Source organism: Pongo abelii, chromosome 19 (genome assembly GCF_028885655.2).
Source record: "Pongo abelii isolate AG06213 chromosome 19, NHGRI_mPonAbe1-v2.0_pri, whole genome shotgun sequence".
Classification (NCBI taxonomy): Eukaryota; Metazoa; Chordata; class Mammalia; order Primates; family Hominidae; genus Pongo; species Pongo abelii.
Window position 1 is genome coordinate 8,975,106 of NC_072004.2, and position 16,867 is coordinate 8,991,972.

Sequence of the window (16,867 nt, forward strand, 5' to 3'; positions counted from 1 at the left end):
TGTGTTTGGCTGGGACCGGGAGGGAGAAAGTGGCCCCCTTCCCCCGCCCGCGCGCTCCCCCGGGCGTGAGGCTCTCCGGGCGGCGCGGGGCGCGGGCGAGGCTGACAGTCCCCGGCGGCCCCTCCTCCCCCACGGGGTGCGCGCCCGGCCCGGCCCAGCCCCCTCTCCGGGGTTTCCCCGGGCGCTCTCCTTGCTTTCTCTTTGTCTCTGCTGTTCTTTCTCGGGCTCCCGGGTTCCCACCCGCCTGTGCTCTCCCTCTCGGGCGTCCCGGGCCGGTTCCCTTTAACTTTCTTCTTTCCCGGGGTGAAAACTTTGCTCGGAGCTGGCGGCAGCCCGCGGACGTTATTGGCCGGCGCCCCGCCCGGCGGCCCCGCCCCCCGCCCCCGCGCTCCCCTCCGCCCCTCACTCCCAGCGCGAGTGGCGGCGGCGGCGGCGGAGCCTTCGGGGGCGAGCGCGCGTGTGTGTGAGTGCGCGCCGGCCAGCGTGAGTGTGTGCGCCCCGGGCGCGGGCAGGGCAGCACTCCGAGCTCGGCGGGAGCGGCGGGAGCCGGGCGGCCGCGTAGTCACTCGGGCGAGAGAGGCGGCGGCAGCGGCGGGGCCGGGGCCGGGGCCGGGGCTGGGGCAGCGGCGGCCGCGCCGGGCATGGAGCTGGCAAGCCCGCGCTGAGGCGGGACGCGCCTGCTAGCAGCGAGCGAGAGGCTCTCCAGCGACCGGCGCGCGGGCTCCCCGGAGGGGCCGGGCAAACTTTTCTTTCTCTTTTGCCCCCTCCAGAGGTAAAGTCCCGAACGCGGACTTTCCGGCGGGGACGCGATCGGGGGGTATCTGAGAGGGATCCCGGGCTGCGAGAGGAAGGGGCGCGGGCCGTGCGGAGTCGGGGTCCCCCAGCTCTCCTGCGCCCGAAACTTGGGGTGCGAGGGGGGCTGGCCGCGGACTGGGAGACCGGCTCAGGCATGCCCCTCGGGCGGCGTGCAGGCGGCGGTGGCGGGGAAGCAGAGCGTTCTCCCGCCGGGCGGGGAAGAAGGGGCGCAAGCGGTGCGGACTTGGAGGGCCCCGGCTGCGCTGCCCGCGGGACTTTGGGGGAGAGAGGCGGGCAGTCGGCTGCGGGGTGGGTGCCCAGGAAGCCGGGCGTTCTCCCGCATCCCCGCTCGCCACCCCGCCGAGAGCTGGAGGGCGCGGGGCGGGCTGGCTGAGCGCAGCTCCCTTCTCTCCGCAGGAGCCTTCTGCGGCAGGCGGACAGATCCTCGGCGCGGCAGGGCCGGGGCAAGCTGGACGCAGCATGATGCGCGCAGTGTGGGAGGCGCTGGCGGCGCTGGCGGCGGTGGCGTGCCTGGTGGGCGCGGTGCGCGGCGGGCCCGGGCTCAGCATGTTCGCGGGCCAGGCGGCGCAGCCCGACCCCTGCTCGGACGAGAACGGCCACCCGCGCCGCTGCATCCCGGACTTTGTCAATGCGGCCTTCGGCAAGGACGTGCGCGTGTCCAGCACCTGCGGCCGGCCCCCGGCGCGCTACTGCGTGGTGAGCGAGCGCGGCGAGGAGCGGCTGCGCTCGTGCCACCTCTGCAACGCGTCCGACCCCAAGAAGGCGCACCCGCCCGCCTTCCTCACCGACCTCAACAACCCGCACAACCTGACGTGCTGGCAGTCCGAGAACTACCTGCAGTTCCCGCACAACGTCACGCTCACACTGTCCCTCGGCAAGAAGTTCGAAGTGACCTACGTGAGCCTGCAGTTCTGCTCGCCGCGGCCCGAGTCCATGGCCATCTACAAGTCCATGGACTACGGGCGCACGTGGGTGCCCTTCCAGTTCTACTCCACGCAGTGCCGCAAGATGTACAACCGGCCGCACCGCGCGCCCATCACCAAGCAGAACGAGCAGGAGGCCGTGTGCACCGACTCGCACACCGACATGCGCCCGCTCTCGGGCGGCCTCATCGCCTTCAGCACGCTGGACGGGCGGCCCTCGGCGCACGACTTCGACAACTCGCCCGTGCTGCAGGACTGGGTCACGGCCACCGACATCCGCGTGGCCTTCAGCCGCCTGCACACGTTCGGCGACGAGAACGAGGACGACTCGGAGCTGGCGCGCGACTCGTACTTCTACGCGGTGTCCGACCTGCAGGTGGGCGGCCGGTGCAAGTGCAACGGCCACGCGGCCCGCTGCGTGCGCGACCGCGACGACAGCCTGGTGTGCGACTGCAGGCATAACACGGCCGGCCCGGAGTGCGACCGCTGCAAGCCCTTCCACTACGACCGGCCCTGGCAGCGCGCCACGGCCCGCGAAGCCAACGAGTGCGTGGGTGAGTGGGGTGCGGCGGCGGAGCCGGCGGCGGGTGGGGGCGCGGGCGGGAGCTGCTGGGCCTCGCAGCGGCGAGTTCATAGGAGCGCGGGTCGCGGGAACGGCGGGAGGCGCGTTCGCGGATGCCCGGGACCCGGGAGGGCTCAGAGCAGGTCCACTCGCTCGCGTGGCGCTCGTGGTGGACGCCCGAATTTGCGCCCAGTGCTCTCTGCGAAGCCAAGAAGCAGCAGGAGAAATGTTCCCGGGAGGGGGTTTGGCAGAACATTTGCAGACAGGTCTCCGCTAACCCTGGATCCAAACGCAAACATTCATTGCCTTCCCCCTCGTTGGGTTGGACGCTGGGATTCACCTGCACCCACCCCCCTTTCCCAAGGCTGCAGCTGGGCTCGCGGTTGGGGACCCCGACCCAGTTCCGGGGAAGTTCCAACTCCACACCTAAAAATCCCTAGGGAGATGGCAAAAAACTATTTGCGGTTTGGGGTCAGTTCGGTACCCGACGAGTATCACTCCTGCCCTCCATTTGTCTTTTCATGATTTGAAACTATTTTTTTTTCTCTCTTTTGAATAGCGTGTTTGTGTTAGCAAAAGAAGAATGATGTGATTTCAATTAATTACTATCTGCTGATTACAGAGGAGCGTTCAGTAATTATTTTAAACGAATTCAATTCTGGTCTAAAAAAGTATACCAGATTTTTTTTATTAGCTTCAGGCTTTGGTGAAATTAAACAGTTTTGAATTAACTAAGGGTCCAGTTTCTCGCTTTTTAAATAGGGTTTCATTTCCTGAAAGAGAAATCTGACAAAACCGGGTGAATACGGCTGGGTCAGAAATGAGGCTAAAAAAGGATACGTTCTGCTTCTGAATTGGACGACTTTGCTGCTGCAGAAGCTCTCAGAAATCAGTTTCTCCCCAGAAAAAAAAAAAAAAAAGAAAAAAGAAAAAAAAAAGGGTGAGGGGAGGTAGCAAGACTACACCTTACTTTTTCAGTATGGGAAGTAAAGCTCCAAATCCCACATTTATTTGAGCGAAAATTATTTAGTCTGTAAATGTCCCATTTGGTGTGCATCTTTTATGAACTTACAGATTTTTCCTCTCCATCTCCCCATCTCAAACAGCCAGTGTGAGGCTCTTCAATTGCTTTGCCCTCTGAGGCACATTTCAAAGTTTGCTGGTCCCCACAAACACACGTTTTGAGGTCTGGTTCTGATTAATTGTGTCACGTTGTTGTCGAATAGTTTGTGCCTCATGACTGTGGATGCAGAGTTTTGAGCAAGGGAATGGAAAACATGTCTTGGAGGGCCGGATCGCTGCAGAGGCCCAGTCAGGCGTCCTGGTTTGAAGACGCCGGGCCTCCCGCCTCCTGTTGCACGGGAGGCCTCCATTTTTACACTCGTGTCCCGCTCTTGCAGACCTAATTGTTTGTCCCCTTTCTTTTAAGGATCAGAACTAGTTTCCAGTCTGAAGACACTTTTCAAGATTTCGCAGAGAGAGACAGAGAGTATAGTTAGTTACACTCCAACTTAGTGGTCTTCTAGAATAAAATTCCTTTGATCTGCTCAGTTCCCTCGGAAATGTTGGTTTTTCCCATCTCTTCTTTTCCCCCTCCTTCCTCTTTTCTTTTCTTCCCTTTGTGCGTAAAAGCCCTTTATTGACATTTAAAGGGATTCCCAGGGTTTTACTATCAGTTTTAGTTTGTATGTGCATATGAAAGATAACTTTGTCTTCTCACCAGCAGAGTCTAATTGGACAAATGCAAGTGAATACATTTAGGTGAATAAACTTGATGTGGTGGTGAAATTTCACTGGCTTGAAGATTTGCCTTAGCGTTGGTATTGTTCAGATTCACCACCCACCCCCAAGTCTTGCTGTCACTTTGGATGTGGACACGTAACCTGCGTTTGTTATAATGATGGTCATGCACTTGAGATAATCTCTATAGTTTGGGATTTTGTCTCTTGACCAAAGCACTAACTATGCACACAAATTGGATTGACCTTTTTTTTTATTGGCTAAATTGAGCAATCAACATATTAACGAATGTAATTAGTAACCGTTTTTGTTCAAAAAGTTTAATTAGGCTTAATAAGTACATAATCTACATGACAAATGATTGGCTAACAATATTTTTCGGGGTTTTACTAAAGTTATTTTAATTCCCAGTAGTTAAAGTATCTTTAAATCTTGCCAATTATTCAGTCATCTCATAAAAGCAAAGCCAATTCAACTATGTTAAAGTTATTTATAGTTTCCTTTTTGAATAGATGTTCTGATACCTTGTAGATATAGCTGGGAACATCAGATTGAAGTTCCCATAAAGTCTTAATTGAAGTCTTAGTGATTTTTCCATCATTCTGTAAAAGAGAAAGACAGCAAGGACAATTTAGGGGTGATTTACAATTAAAGGTTGAGCTTTTTATGAAAAGGCCCTGTAGTGGAGATATGTGAATGAATTAGTATTTGACAGGTGTTCTGAGATACTAAAGGGCACTGTGCTAGGAAAAAGCATTAATAAATCCTTCAGAAGTAACTTTGGACTATCAGAGACTCAGATTTTTCTCCCAACATAATCTCTTCTTGTGAATTTCACGCCGTTGACATATAAGGTCAAGCTACCCGGAGTATTTACAACTACGGCAAAGTCAAGAAGTATATATTTTTTAATTCCCATAATCAGTCTTAATAACAATGAGTCTATTACTGTGCTATTCGGTCTTTGCTTTTATAAAAGAATGATACATGATTTATAATAAATTGAAATGGTACCCTTCCCTAGGTTAACCCTGCGCCCCACCCCCCCAGCAAAGAAAACCCTCTAAAATTTACCAATTTACCAGTATTATCATTTGACTGAACAGTCCTTCGACATAGGCCCGTGGTCCTTATAGATGACTAAGAAATGCACATATCCGATATGTTTCCTTTGGTCCAGTTTTCTTTTCGGTGTTGTTTCAAGGTCAGGCTCTCTATGGAATAAAATGTGAACTTTTGTAAAGCCCAGTTATACTTTAAATGCAATTTTGGATTTCTTCCGGGGGGGAAAAAGCAACCCTCAAAACAATATGAAAGACAAGACTGTGTATAACGTTACAGCCTTGACAGCTCTCAGTGGAATAACGAAATACTTTCTTCCGCCCATATGTATCAGCAGTGTTCACATGCTTTTATACACATGTGCGTTCACATTCATTGTGTAAAGAAGTACCCATGCATGGTGGGGGTGTGTGTACATTCAAGGCAAAATTCATGAACAGTTTTAAACCACCTGGGTTGCTAGGCCCCTTTTCCCCCTCCCCGCCCTTCCCTTTTTTCAAAAGAGCATCTGAAGACCATATTGTGTTTCATAAATTATTGACATCAGTTTTAATCATTGTCCCCCTGACGTCGGAGCTGTGTTAGTATTTAGTGCCTGACGAAGCATGCTGTTTAATCTTACTGTGGAGTTGTCGGCATGAGCCCCTGCCTGGCTTGTGACAGGTTGAGCTTATGAAAACTTGTTTTGCGACTCACTCTATGGCTTTGCATTGCCCAGCTGTAACCCAAAACCCATACAAAAGATGTCTCTGCAAGACGAGCACCGTGCTGGGTTGGCCTCTTACGGTCATAGGTACCTGCAACATAATGCTCATAATTGTTCAAACATGGCTTTGCGTTGGGGATCAGGGGGATGTCCTCATGCTGTCAGTAGCTCTGATGCTTGGATCCACCCTCAGTCATCCCTGGCAAGAGAGGGAGGTTATACTGGAGGTGTTGCCATGAGAAATCCAATGCCCCACTAAAGATTCTTGCAAAAATCAGAAGGCTAAAATTATTTGCTGCTTAGTCCAGAGCCTGGCACATAGCTATAGATGAGTGAATGTTTTTAATAGTCATAGTAATTATTATGATTATTGTCATTATGATGATTAACCCTGGAGGACTTACTCTTTGCCAAGCACTCACGTTAATTTAGACATTTAATCACTGTGACTATGCTAATAATAGGGACTGTAATTGTACTTTTTTTAGAGATGAGGAAACCATGGCCTAGAGACATTAGATGGTTTACCCTAAGTCACATAGCTACTGGGTGGTGAAGCTGGGACTCCAGCCTGACGTTTGTGCTTTGTTTTGTTGCATCCACTGTGCTGCTTTTCCATAGAATGAATGGATGGGTGGATGGAAGAATGGATGAATGAATGAATGGCAGCGATACATCCGTGTGTAGGAGAAAAGCTGGAAGAACCTATTGCTTCTTGCTAGAACTGGGCGTGGTTCCCTAGTTGTGTTGCATTATATATTTCACATCATATTATTATATTTTATTATATTATATTCATACATACTTAACATGAAGTTGTATATAAGAAGTTTTCTTTTATCTTAGCCATCAGGCCTGCTGGGAGCTGGGAGTTGGGACTATGAATTAAGGGGGTTTAGATACTTTCCTGGGGGTTCTTGGCATCCACAGGTGTTGCTTTCTTGGCCAAGTCTTTCTTGATTTCAGGGCCTGTGGTCTCCCTCATAGGTGGCGAAGCTGAGCTGTGGGTAGTCAGAACCCCTCTTTAAGAAGGCCTTCCTCCAGCCTGGCCAACATGGTGAGACCCCCGTCTCTACTAAAGGTACAAAAAATTAGCTGGGCATAGTGGCAGGCACCTGTAATCCCAGCTACTAGGGAGGCTGAGGCAGGAGAATCGCTTGAACCTGGGAGGCGGAGGTTGCAGTGAGCCGAGATTGCGCCACTGCACTCCAGCCCTAGTGACAGAATGAGACTCTGTCTCCAAAAAAAAAAAGAAGGCCTTCTCTTTTCACCCTAGTGTCCACTATCCTTTTGCTTCACCGGAACGTATTGAAAAAATCCAGAAAGTGGCTGAAACTATTGTTGCCAAAGAGAGGAGGTGGATGGGGGATGGTATGTCCCGGCCACTGGTGTGGTGCTGCTAGGTACAGTTGACATGAGTCAGCAGCACAGAGCTGTCATTCATCTCTACTGGCCCCATGGCAGCTGGAGTGAGGTTCTCTGCTGGGGTCCTCATTAGCACCTGGTGATCAGGAACCTGGAGGCAAGGAGGCCACTCCCTGCTCCACCCAGAGCAGGGAGGCAGGTTCGTCAGGGGAAACCTTCTGGGGTGGGTCTGCATGTTTCCAGGCTCTGCCGCGCTCTCTATTAGCCCTGCCCAGTCTTCTCTCTGACCTCCTCCTCCTGTAGAAAAATGAGATCCTCAGAAAAGTATTTGAGACTTTATGTCCAGAGTAAATATTGGAAAGGCAGTGGGTTGAAATTCAGATGTTCCCTGGAAGGAATCCCCTCATTTTCTGCTCACAGCTGGTATCGATATTTCCTTCTTGAGATGAGTTGTGCTTTTCATTAAGTAAATTTTTTGTCTTGGGATTAAACCAACATTGTATTCTTAATAGACTTTTATGTTTACACTTCAAAAGTCCACTGGATTGTAACTTGTGTTATCTTGATGGCTTCTACAGTGTCTGCAATGCACACTGCCTTTACCAAAATAAATGGCTCTCTAGGGAACTGGATTATAAAACAGCCTTATCTGTGGATGCACAAATACGGATATTTTGTGAGCCAGTATTTTTTTTTTCATCCTTTCAGAAGGTGTTAATCATACCTTGGGTTTCTGTAGTGCCTTTCATTATAGGGAGACGGGAGGTCTCGGAGGGCTTTTGAAATGCTCAGGGCTTAAGCCTAATACTTGTAGAGCAGGCCCACAGCATTTTGCCTGTCATCTGGAAGCCCTTGTGGTCTCTGCAGGCTCAGAAGGCATGGTGTTGGTCTGGGTGGCCTGGGAGCTGCGGAGTTTAAAATGTCCGTCCATGGTGGTTGTGGGGTTGCGTCCTGAAGACAGACCACAAACTCCTATTGAGTGCCAGGCATTGTCCTAGGTGCTTTATATGTGCTTTGTTTCAATTAATCAGATTGCCACAAGGAACGGAAGCTTTTCAAAGACAGATGTCCTGGCCATCAAAGGGCAGCTTTTACACAAACGGGACTGAGTGTGGATAAGTCTGCAGGGCACACCTCGGCTTATTCTGTGACACTGTTGCATACAGAGAGAGCAGGGGGTATCGGGAGCGTTTGTTTGGAAGACTGATCACATAAAAGCCGTGTCCTATTATAGCCAACTCGGAGGGACGGTTGTTCTGAATAGTGCTTGAAAGAAGTGAGCTGCCTGGGCCAGTCCTCTAGACACAGACGTTCACCTCAAAGCTATCTGCTCTCATGAGGTTTGACTTGTGTAGCACAACTTAGGGAGCTCAGTATTGCATTCCTGTCTCCTTATTCCAAAAATGGATCTCTGTTGTAAACTAAGAAGTAGATTTTAATTTGCCTTTTAAAAGTTATATCATTGGCCAGGCGTGGTGGCTCACGCCTGTAATCCCAGCACTTTGGGAGGTTGAGGCGGGCAGATCATGAGGTCAGGAGATGGAGACCATCCTGGCCAACATGGTGAAACCCCGTGTCTACTAAAAATACAAAAATTAGCTGGGCGTGATGGCACGTGCCTGTAATCCCAGCTACTTGGGAGGCTGAGGCAGGAGAATTGCTTGAACCAGGGACTCGGAGATTTCAATGAGCCGAGATTGCCCCACTGCACTCTAGCCTGGCAACAGAGCGAGACTCTGTCTCAAAAAGAAAAGAAAAAGTTACATAATTTATGTTAATTTCCCCCTATGTCAAAAGGCCTTGGCTAGGTATATTCAGCCTCAAATACATTATTTTGTGCCAGTTCTCCCCTCTGATGGAGAGAAGGGACTGTGACTATGTGATTGATGAGATACAGAATGTCTCCCATCAGACCCTTTTCTTTTTCTCCCAGAGCTTAAGTTCCTGCCCCAAGCCTTCTCCACAATGGACAGTTCTATCAGAGGCAGCTGCTGGCACTCAGAGCACAAAGGAAGATACTCTCCGAGGGGAAAGGGGTACCTATGGTTCAGGAGTACCGCCAAGGAATGGAAAGCTGTGCTCTGCCCTTGCCTGTGTCAGGGCCACCCCCAGCAATCCCTGGACCTTCTGTCATTGGGATTAGTGTACTAACTACAGTTAGGGTGAAATGAATTCACACTGCAGTGCATTGGTGCATGTGAAGAAGACGTAGAAGAAAGATGATTCTGTGGCCGGGCGCAGTGGCTCACGCCTGTAATCCCAGCACTTTGGGAGGCCGAGGCGGGCGGATCACGAGGTCAGGAGTTCGAAACCAGCCTGGCCAACACAGTGAAACCCCTTCTCTACTAAAAATACAAAAATTAGTCAGGCGTGGTGGCACGTGCCTGTGATCCCAGCTACTTGGGAGGCTGAGGCAGGAGAATTGCTTGAACCCGAGAGGCAGAGGTTGCAGTGAGCCAAGATCACGCCACTGCACTCCAGCCTGGGTGACAGAGCAAGACTCAGAAAAAAAAGAAAGATGGTTCTGTAAGTGTAGTAGACCTCCGGATTATTTAAAGGGTTCAAGTAAATTTGTTGGGTGAGAACTTTAAAAGCAGAAAGTAACACTCCAGTTCACTTCTCAACTCAGCTAGTGCCTTGCTGAGGAAGGTGCTAGAAGTCTGTCTCCCTGGAGGATTCAGGAATTGGCCTGTGTAAGGTCTCAGCTCTCTGCACATGTGGTCATATTTTAGTTGGGGACCCATCCGTGCCCCCTCCTGGCTGGTGCTATTGCTAGATTTTCTAGATTTTTCCCGCGTCTTTTTCTGCCTGAAGATAAGAGAGATTATTGGTTGTCGTGTCCAACTTTCACACATTCCAGAGACTCCACACTTAAGTGAGACAATCTGTAGGACTACAGGGACCTTTAAAGGGGATGGCTTTAAATAACTGAGTCCTATGTAAGGAAATGAGGTAGATCTCTGAGTTTCCTGAGGGCCTGTATGCTGTGCTGCATTCCATATTTGAAGTCCCCAAGTGAGGGACACTTCCTGCCTGCTCGATTGCCATTGTCAGGGCTTCTGATTTCGTCTGTTTCTGCTTTGGGGCGGCCGTGGTGGGTACCCAGCAAATAAATGCACCACCACTCCTGCATTCTAAAACGAGGGCAGACATTGGCAGTCAATGGCAGCATGCTTTCCTCCTAAGTCCAGAAATGATCTTATAATATTAGACTCCTCAATATAACTCCTTAGGCAGAATTAGCCCATGAGATGAAAACTATCTGCCATTTTTGGTCACCTTCTGAAGACCTTCCCTTTCCCCAACCTGCAGACAGAGAAGTACTTTGTATACATGGACATTTCTGGAGCATTTACTGTTCAGGTGGCTCTGTTTGGTCTGGGCATGTAAAGAAATGTAAAGTAGACCAGGCGCAGTGGCTCACACCTGTAATCCTAGCACTTTGGGGGGTAGAGGCAGGCAGATCATTTGAGGTCGGGAGATCGAGACCAGCCTGCCCAACATGGTGAAACCTCATCTCTACTAAAAATACAAAAACAAACAAACAAAAAAAACTAGCCTGGCATGGTGGCCCACACCTGTAATCCTAACTACTCAGAGGCTGAGGCGGAAGAATCTCTTGAACCCAGGAGGCCGAGATTGCAGTGAGTCGAGATCATGCCACTGTACTCCAGCCTGGGTGATAGAGTGAGACGGTGTCTCAAAAACAAAAAAAAAGAAGATTAAAAAAAAAAAAGAAAAGAAATGTAAAGTGGATGCCCTCCCTGCAGGTGAAATATGTTTCCATCAAGGAGGCTGTGCATGTGAGAAGGTGCAGACGTGTCCACTTGCGCTAACCCTGAACACGGATGGGTGCCCCCAATGAGGCACTTTGCTGAGTGTCCGGGGCGCAGGGAGGGGCCGAGGGTCTTGAGAGGAAGCGCATTTTGGATTTGGCTCCTGTACCATGGAAGGATTGGATTTTAGTCCACATCACATTTTCCTGCTGCATTTGTTCTGTTGTCGTGTATTTGTTTTCTCCCATGCCAAGAATTTGAGAGACCATGGTTCCCTGAAAACAGTGGTTCCCCCAGGAATATCCGCCCCGACGTTTCTGGGCAGGTCCTCCAGAACTGCCTTGGATTTTGAAACAAAAGCTTATCACTGCCCTTACACTCAAAAGAAATTATGCCCCAACCTGGGCCAGGACCCTGGTGCCTGAGGCTTCCTGGGGCTTCTCCCACCTGAAGGTCGTTCCTTCCACTCAGAACCACGTCTGTGTGGTATTGAGGGACAAGGACTCATCTCCGTCACAAACCACGGCCCTCAGTGCTCTGCTTACATTTGGGCTGGTGCAGAAAGTGCCGAACAAGAATAGTTCCAATCCCAGCATGAAAAAGAAAACACATTGTGTTTACAGATACAGAATTTGGCATCTGAAACGTGAAAGTACCTTTGGGTTGGGCGGCCCCAGGGCAGAGCTGTTGGACACGCCCCCCCCCCCACCCTCTCCCACCCTCAGCCCTTTGGCCAGCTCGTTTTCCTCTCCCCGAAGCCAGACCTCAGAGGTGGGCAGGTCGATCTCAGCCAACTCTTTATTCCCACACCCAGCCCTGTCTCACTCTATGGCTTAGAACCGGGAGAGAATTCACGGTGAGAAAGTGCTTGGCCTTCTGAGCTGCTGTGAAGAAGGAAACTGCTTCTTGCTCCAATCCACAGAAATCAATCCTTTTTTTTTTTTTTTTTTTTGACAGAATCTCACTCTGTCCTCAAGGCTGGAGTGGAGTGCAGTGGCACCGTGTCAGCTCACTACAACCTCTGTCTCCTGGGTTCAAGCGATTCTTCTGTCTCAGGCTCCTGAGTAGCTGGGATTACAGGCACCCACCATCACGCCCAGCTAGTTTTTATATTTTTAGTAGAGACGGGGTTTCACCATGTTGGCCAGGCTGGGCTCGAACTCCTGACCTTAGGTGATCCACCTGCCTTGGCCTCCCAAAGTGCTGGGATTATAGGTGTGAACCACTGCGCCCGGCCCAATCCTTTTTAAGCCATGTTTTTGGGCAGACTTGCCATCCTGGTACCCAGAAACGCTAGAGAAGAATGGGGCTGAACAGTCCTATTTCTTACCTCAGTTTATTGTTTGAACCAGTGGTAGAGAGGTTGTTTGTTTGTTTGTTTTAATTGAAGATGTCTGCAGAAGAAGTGAGGCACATGTAAGTGAGAATCAAGTTGCAATTTTCCTGATCTGTAGAAAGTACTTAGTTCTGGCCAGGCACAGCAGCTCACACCAGTAATCCCGGCACTTTGGGAGGCTGAGGCGGGAGGATTGCTTGAGCCCAAGAGTTTGAGATCAGACTGGACAGCATAGCGAGACTGCCGTCTCTACAAAAATAAAAAAAGAAAGTACTTAGTTGGCTGGGCATGGTGGCTCACGCCTGTAATCCCAGCACTTCGGGAGGCCAAGGCAGGTGGATCACCTGAGGTTGGAAGTTCGAGACCAGCCCGACCAACATGGAGAAACCCTGTCTCTACTAAAAATGCAAAATTAGCCGGGCATGGTGGCACATGCCTGTAATCCCAGCTACTCGGGAGGCTGAGGCAGGAGAATTCTTGAATCTGGGAGGCGGAGGTTGCAGTGAGCAGAGATCACACCATTGCACTCCAGCCTGGGCAACAAGAGCAAAACTCCGTCTCAAAAAAAAAAAAAAAAAAAAGAAAAGGAAAAAGAAAAGAAAGAAAGTACTTAGTTACTTAGTTTTAAGTCAAGATCAGAGAGTAGAACATTCTATCTACTAAAGTGTGAAATACCAAGATACATGTATTAGGGGCAATGGTGAGAGAACACCCGTCTTTGACTTCAGACTGGCTGGGTTTAAATTCCAGTTCCACCAGGAGTGTGGACTTGGGTAAGTTAAGCTGTCTGTGCCTTTGATGCCTTGGTGTCCTGGGGGCCCAGCTCAAGACCACCTTGATAGATTGGATAGGGTGGGGAGTGTGAGGAGCCCTGTGTTCTGCCTTGAAAGAGGGCTCAGAGGAGGGGTACAGGAAGGAGACCCAGAGGTAGGGTCCTGATCCTAGACCTTGGGATTTTATCAGCACACATTTCGATAGCCTTTATTATCACCATGCACCGTTCTAAGCCCTTTATAAGTATTACCTCATTTAATCTTCATAGCAGCCCTATCAGGGCTTGTTATTCTTTTTTTTTTTTTCTTTTTCTTTTTTTTAAGATGGAGTCTTGCTCTGTCACCCAGGCTGGAGTGCAGTGGTATGATCTCAGCTCACTACAACCTCTGCCTCTCAGGTTCAAGAGATTCTCCTGCCTCAGCCTCCTGAGTAGCTGAGATTACAGGCGTGCACCACCATGCCCAGCTAATTTTTGTATTTTTAGTAGAGACGGGGTTTCACCATGTTGGCCAGGCTGGTCTCGAACTCCTGACCTCAGGTGATCCACCCACCTCAGCCTCCCAAAGTGCTGGGATTACAGGCGTGAGCCACCGCGGCTGGCCTTGTTATTCTTAAGTAAACTTCTTTATTGTAGTGTAACACATGTAGAGAAAATCCCATGAATTATGTGTCCAGTGCAAAGACTATTCATGATATGCACACACTTGTATAACCAGCACCCGCATCAAGAACATACCAGCAACCCAGAAGCTGACCTGTGCGTCCACCCAGGTACCATGCCCCCTACCCACCATACATGGGTTTTGATTATTTTTGTTTATTTTTTTATTTATTTTTATTTTTTATTTATTTTTATTTTTTATTTTTTGAGATGGAGTTTCACTCTGTCGCCCAGGCTGGAGTGCAGTGGTGTGATCTCGGCTCACTGCAAGCTCCGCCTCCCGGGTTCATGCCATTCTTCTGCCTCAGCCTCCCGAGTAGCTGGGACTACAGGTGCCCGCCACCACACCCGGCTAATTTTTTGTATTTTAGTAGAGACGGGGTTTCACCGTGTTAGCCAGGATGGTCTCGATCTCCTGACCTCGTGATCCGCCCGCCTCAGCCTCCCAAAGTGCTGGAATTAGAGACATGAGCCACCGTGCCCAGCCGAGTTTTGATGTTTTTGAACTTGGTATAAATGGAATCGTATTCCAGCTTCTTTTGCTCTATGTTACATTTGTGGTCTTCATCCATGTATAGTAGTAGTTTCTTAGTTTCCATTGCTGGCCAGTATTGTGTGATATAAATGTATCACAGGGTATTTCTCCACTCCACTTACAGCAGGCATTTGGGCTGTTCCCAGGTTTTGGCTATTAACAGTAGCACTGCTGTGACCATACTTGTCCACGTCTTTGATGCACATCTGAATGTACTTCTGCTGGGTGTGTATCAAGAAGGGGAATTGCTGGGTCCTAGGGTTTGGGCATCTGTTCAATTTCACTTTTATTTTTAACATTTTTTGAGACAAGGTCTCTGTCACCCAGCCTCCTGTCATCCAGCTTCCTGAGCTCAGGCGATCCTCCTGCTTCAGCATCATGAGTAGCTGGGATCACAGGTGCACATCACCACACTTGGCTATTTTAAGAAAATTATTTGTAGAGGGTTGGGCATGGTGGCTCATGCCTGTCATCCCAGCACTTTGGGAGGCTGAGGCAGGTAGATCACTTGAGGTCAGGAGTTCAAGACCAGCCTGGCCAACATGTTGAAACCCCATCTCTACTAAAAATACAAAAATTAGCTGGGTATGGTGGCACGTGCCTATAATCCCAGCTACTTGGGAAGCTGAGGCATGAGAATTGCTTGAACATGGGAGGCGGAGGTTGCAGTGAGCCAAGATGGTGCCACTGCACTCCAGCCTGAGCAATAGAGCAAGGCTCTGTCTCAAAAAAGAAAAAATTTTTTGTAGAGACGGGGGTCTCACTATGTTACCCAGGCTGGTCTTGAATTCTTGGGCTCAAGGGATCCTTCCCTCTCAGACTCCCAGAGTGCTGAGATTACAGGCGTGAGCCACCATGGCTGGCCTGTTCAGCTTTAATAGACAGTGGTTAAACTCTCTATTTAGTGGAAAGTGGTTGTACAAATTTATATCTGTATACAATTTTACAGGCAAAGAAACTGAGGCACATGGAGGTTAGTTAAGGTGCCTGAGGTCACACAGCTAGCAGGTGGCAGAAATGGAATTAGAATCCAGGCAGTGCAGCTCTGGAGGCTTGCTTTTCACCACTGGGCCAAGTCGTCTCACCTTTTTTTTTTTTTTTTTTTTTTTTGTAGAGACAGGATCTCGCTCTGTCGTCCAGCCTAGAGTACAGTGGTGCGATCACGTCTCACTGCAGCCTTGAACTTCTAGGCTCAAGCAATCCTCCTGCCTCAGCCTCTCAGAGTGCTTAGATTACAGGCATGAGTCACCTGCTTGGCCTGCCACTTATCTTTAATCTGCATACTCCCTGACAGGAAAACTAGTAATACTGGGAAGCAAAGGTGACTTTGTACAAGTGTCTTTACTTCTCTGGGCCTCAGTTCTCTCCTGTAAAACGAGGGGTTGGGTTACAAAGGTCATGTAATGATATTCTGTAGGTCCAGTGGAATATACTGCCTTCCTGAGGACTGCATCAGTCTTCCTTAATGACCTCACCCCATTCCCTGCTCAACCAGAAGCAGCTCTATAACTTGAATGATACATTTTCCCACCCTACCTCTCCACTGGGATTCCCTCAAAAGACTGCTCAGGCTCTAACTGGGGGACCTCACTTGGGCCTACCCTCCAACCCTACTGACAATTTCCCCACCTCCCACTCTCCAGCTCCTCCACTTGCAGGGGTGGGGACATGGGACTCTCCCTCTTTGCCTTCCAGTGTGTTCGCTAGCTGGTCTTCTTTCTTTAAATCATGAATGTTCAGGTGTATGAATTTTCACAAAGTGAGCTCACCTCTGTGTCTACCACTAACAGGAAGAAATACAGTATTTCCAGAAGGTTCCTCCCAAGCCCCCAGGGTAACCACCATTTTGACTTCTAACACAATAGATTTAATTTGCCTATTTTTGAACTTTATATAATTGAAATCATACTGTACGTTCTCTTCAATATCTGGTTTCTTTTGCTCAGCCTTATTTCCTTGTAAATAGTCTTAAACATAACTTATCCTATAGTCTTTGTTAGTTTGATGGATGGTCTCAACTTCTTGGGGATACTGATCCTCTCGCTTATTTTGTCTGCTGACCTTTGCTCATGGTGAATGATTTCCTTATGTGTTTTGTACTTTCTGACTGTGAGCTTATCTTTATTTGGGATTTCGTGGAAATCCCACTGCTGTTAGTTATGGAAATGCCCCTATCCATATGATTTTGCATTAATTCTGCCAGACATTCTGGAGGTATCACTGGACTAGGACCAAATTTTCCATTAATTAATCATCTTGAAAATTATTATATCAAATGAGGAGTATGTACATGGCCTCTAAACCTTCCCAGGCCTGGGGTTTATTTTTCTCCTTCACTGAGGACTTTTTCTGCCTTTACCCAGAACTCTGGGTAGAGACAAACTTTTGCTGTCACCTTAGCCCAATGGACAAAGATTCTTTGTCCCCTTTTGACCCAGGGGGCATTTGGAAAGTCCAGGTTTTTTTGCCACTGCAATTATAGCTGCAGTTTCCTAGCTGGTCTCCCTTCCTTCATCTTTGTCCCTCAACCTCCCTGGTCTCTTCTTAACACAGCAGCCAGAGGTAACTGCCTGTGTGTTAGTTCCCTGTTCACTCAGAGGAACACCCAGAA

The 16,867-nt window shown here is 49.5% G+C and overlaps 1 protein-coding gene across 4 annotated transcripts in view; it reads left to right on the forward strand.

The window, feature by feature from the left end:
• The window catches only part of NTN1 (netrin 1), a 244,213-nt gene that overhangs the window by 17,827 nt on the left and 209,519 nt on the right, over nucleotides 1-16,867 (forward strand). Inside the window, exons 1-2 of one of the 4 annotated variants that reach the window (XM_054535428.2) lie at nucleotides 400-483; nucleotides 1,213-2,293. In XM_054535428.2, the coding sequence (XP_054391403.1) occupies nucleotides 1,276-2,293 (1,018 nt within the window). In that variant the 5' untranslated portion in view covers nucleotides 400-483; nucleotides 1,213-1,275. Of the gene's footprint in view, nucleotides 1-399; nucleotides 484-625; nucleotides 773-1,212; nucleotides 2,294-16,867 lie in introns of those variants that run through there. The other 3 variants (XM_054535430.2, XM_024235495.3, XM_054535429.2) reach the window with 3 other exon arrangements.